Below are 4,230 nucleotides of genomic sequence, written 5' to 3'. Positions count from 1 at the left end.
GGCACTTAAGGATAAGAAGAAAATGCATGTAAATTGTTAACCACAACCTGATCTATATTTTTGCTGATATTTTTACATTCTTGTTTTATCAATTTCATACCTAATTGCATTTGCTTATTATTTACTAACTACATAGATTAATACATCTACCAACCAATATTATGCATCACTACACTAAACTAAAATATATTAGAAATACTTTATTGAAAATATTAAAGCTTTATAAAAATGTATTCACAAAATAACATGCAAAAATTTTATCACTGTACTTAACTTTTGATGTCCTCTTCATCTGCATATAAATTAGGCTTTTCACCTCAATCCATAGTATGTTTGCTAAATAGAATAATATATATAACCCTTTCTTTCTGTTTGGTCACAACTATGGATCACTGCACCACTTTGAAAAAGCATTTTAAATTTGCATTAGGAAAGTGTATCGGTTCCTCAAAATGTCAAATTTCTTACCTTGAATGTTTGGATAAAGAGCCATAAATAACACTGCCCATCTTAAAACATTTGTGGTGGTTTCGGTCCCAGCTATGATGAGTTCTCCAACAGAAAAAATTAAGTTTTCTCTGGAATATGTAGATTCTGGATCCTTTTCATTGCAATCCATCTCATCTAGATATGCATCTACAAAATGTCGAGGTGACTGAGGCTTCCTATTTTCAGAGACACGCTCAATAAGGTCATGAAGAAAGTCATAGACTTCAGCCGCATTTTTAAACAGCTGCTGGTGTTTCCCAAATGGCAAGATACCAATCCAAGGAAAAGCATTATATAAAAATACAGAAGCACTAGCAGCTAATTCAATATTTTCACTAAAAATCTCAATCATGTGCTGAAATTCGGTATCTTCGTATGTAAAACGTTCTCCAAAAATAATCAAATTCGTAATGTTTGAAACAGCATTTGTTATCAAGTGCTTTAGATCAAATGGTCTGCCTTTGTATGTATCAATGGCATCAAGGAAAAACATAGCCTCTTCTGAAATTTTGTGTTCAAAGGACCTTTGACCATATCCAAAAATTCGAAAGGTATTTACAGCTAATTTGCGATGTTCTGTCCATCCTCTGCCATATTTACTGTTCAGTAAGCCTGAAAAAATATTTTGACACAGTATTTTATGCAATGCTTTATTTTTCCCCCCATAAGATAATAAAACTATTTAACAAGACAAAAATAGAAGACAAAAAATTACACACATCTTGCTATGAATAGTCCAAGACTGTCAGTACTTTCCAAATAATATCTTTAAAGAAGCACCAAGCAGTTTACGAAAGGAGATAAAGAAGGAGAGAAAACATTAAAGCAAAGGTTTTACGTGATCATGAGCCCATCTACCGGCCAAACCCTCCATTTTTATATAAAAGATATTGGTTCTTACCTCCCATGTTTGTCAGTTTCTTAAACAAGGGAAGAGATGGTCTATCTGCAAAAATTTCACTTTGATGAACAAGGCATTCTTTTACTGCATCATAGCCATTCAGTACGATAGCAGATATACCTCCGAGATCGAGACTGAAGATCTTGAAAAAAGTAATAAAACCTGTAAAATGCTATTACAACCAAATCTCAAGAACAAATAATGAAAAACTAAAAACAAGTAATGAAAACGTAAAGCACCATTACACATGAATGCTAAACACAGACTCATATAAACTTCAGTAGGGCATACAGGTAACCAGAGGTGATGCAACTGTGGTATTACAGAGTTTGTAGTGAGCTCATTTCCTCTGTCGAAAGATAATCAGCCCACACTACATTCTGTACTTTGCTGTGCACCTAAAGTGACTAGCTCTCCAAAGTAAAGACTAGGGATGCTTTCATATAGTCATTAAAAAAATGTGAATTTGGTACAACACGTCATATTTTCTAGGAAAAATGTACTATGTCCTAACATAAGCATAGATAAGTATGTATTAGTATCAGTATATAAGTATGTAACTTTATTAGATATAAGGTATAGGTTTTATGTGTGAACTAGAAATAGAGTGCATATATATTGTGTACTTTGCTAATCTGCTGTATTTCCACAGGATGGAGGAAAGCTTTACTGCTGTATCAGCTCCCCCTCCCTGCCTGAGTGAAGGTAAATTGCAACAGCTTAATCTGGTTAAGGGCACTATGACTGAAGCTGTAAGTTCATATCATGAAGACTTCCAACATGTCACTTGGTAATGGCAGACACAGAAGTGGTGTCAGTTGTGAAAACAACCAAGCTGCACCCAGTCCTTTCTGCCTCTAAAACTCAACACCAGCTTACTTTGCACAGGCTCCCAAAGAACCATCAGATGATAGAAGTGAGAGCCATGATGACAGCCAACAAATGACAGCATAGCCCAGCTAGGCCCATCTTCCGTTTCCAGAAGTGGTTAGCACTAGGTGCTTTGGAGAGAGGTGCAATACATCCTGCAGAAGGCACATACAGGATAAACAAAATGAAAATCTTAACCTAAGTTTCAAAAATTAAAACCAAAGCTAAACTCCAGGTTGAAATCCTGTACCCTTTTCAACACGTCTCTTAGCGCTAGAAATTTGTATTTTTACCTACACAAATCTCTAGTTTTTCCTTCATCTCAGCTGCTGACCTCCACAGTATGATATAAAGTTACCCTAATTAAACACTCTGTGACAACTGGGTTGTCACTGAAAGGTTTGTCAAGCACTGGAACAGCCTGCCTAAGGCACCGGTTGAGTCACCATCCCTGGAGGTATTTAAAAGAAGTCCTGTAGATGTGGCACTCAAGGGACATGGTATAGTGGTGGACTTGGCAGTGTTAGGTTAACGGTTGGACTTGATGATCTTAGGGGTCTTTTCCAACCTAAATGATTCTATGACTATTTTTGTTTTAGCAAACTTGGTATATTCAGTGTTAATAATGGCTCTTCTTTTTTACATAACAAGACAGTCACAATACATTTCTGCCAGCTATCTGTATTCTTTGATTACAGCTTATTTATCTTTATTCCTATGTCGTAATTAAAAAAAATTCCTTTCATTGTATTTTTCCAGAACCTCCCAAATCCTGGTATGCTACATTCAAGTTTTCTCAAATTCTGCAGGATACTTTCTAACAGCAGGTGACTAGAACTATATACAGCATTCCAGGCAAGTAGAAAGCTTAGTTTATTTGTTGAGACATTTTCCTTCTCATTTCTGTTCTATTTGTCCCTAGTATTCTGCTTGAAACATTTACTTTTTTCTACTGCCAAAATAAATGAAACAAAAGGGAATCCTATCCTTTCGTTTTGGCTATTTAGCAGGCTTTTAATTCAGGCACTTTGCTTCTCATTCATGACAAGACTGTGACTTAGTCTGTTTCTGCTGTAGCTTTCATAAATTATCTGGACAAAAGTTTTTGAGAGACTTAAGTTCTCAAAATAGTTTTATTTGCCTGTGAGGGGTGTTACATTTAAACACCTCTAGCAGTTTGAAGGATGTGATTTTCTCAACAAACCATTGCTTGCTGGCCACAGAGCTGTCCTTCACACACCTCCAGTGATAATCCTGCTAAGTAAAACACCACAGGTGTTATAAAGAGTCTGGAGACGTGCAGGCATGCCGAGCGGCTGGCCAGGGTGTGCGCACTGTGTCTCTGCGTGTTCTCCTATGTGTACACACACACTTACAAATGCTAGCACCTGCCTGCCTTTCCCTGTCTCGGGTTTAACTTTTATGAAGTTTATAAGAACAGATCGGATGCTTGAAACTGGTTGACGGAAAGAAACACGTAGGAAAGAAAAATTCTGTTCTCATGTAGTTATTGACTTTAAGTATTGACATGTAGTTATTGACTGTAAGTATTTACATGTAGTTATTGACTGTAAGTATTCCACTGAGGGCACCTTCAAGGTATACGTGTTTTCAGTGAAAATGCTGCCTTATCCAAGTGCCTGCTATTTGGTTGTTGTACTTTTGTTACTTCTAAGCCCTCTGCTTGGCATGCCCAAGGCTCGTGGGTATGAAAGCGAGCTCCTTCCGCTGGCAGCAGGACACGGGTGTAAGCAGTGTACCCACATAATGACATAAACTCTGGAGCCGGGCTCTTGGACAGCTCCCCTCCGCCCCTCCCGCGCTAACGGGGGAGCTCGGAACGGGGACAACTCTTCCCTGCCGCTGCTCCCTCCCTGTTCCCACAGACAGCGCTGACCGCAGCACCGCTTTTGCCGGCGCCTGGTGCTGCGGCCCCGCTGCCGGCCGGGTACCGGCCCTTTGCTCCCGCT

The 4,230-nt window shown here is 38.5% G+C and overlaps 1 protein-coding gene across 1 annotated transcript; it reads right to left on the bottom strand.

Moving 5' to 3' along the window:
- Positions 1 to 415: 415 nt before the first annotated feature.
- Positions 416 to 3,716, bottom strand: LOC104400923 (vitamin D 25-hydroxylase-like; the record flags this gene model as incomplete). Its single annotated transcript, XM_010011836.1, has 3 exons — positions 416 to 1,101; positions 1,391 to 1,532; positions 3,637 to 3,716. Coding segments are annotated over 3 exons (908 nt in total), but the record flags the coding sequence as incomplete, so codon positions are not given.
- Positions 3,717 to 4,230: the final 514 nt, after the last annotated feature.

The sequence above is a fragment of the Nestor notabilis genome, unplaced genomic scaffold (genome assembly GCF_000696875.1).
Source record: "Nestor notabilis isolate BGI_N333 unplaced genomic scaffold, ASM69687v1 Scaffold17460, whole genome shotgun sequence".
In the NCBI taxonomy this organism is placed as follows: domain Eukaryota; kingdom Metazoa; phylum Chordata; class Aves; order Psittaciformes; family Psittacidae; genus Nestor; species Nestor notabilis.
The sequence above is the reverse complement of the archived record's forward strand: the minus strand, read 5'-3'. Positions and strand labels throughout refer to the sequence as shown.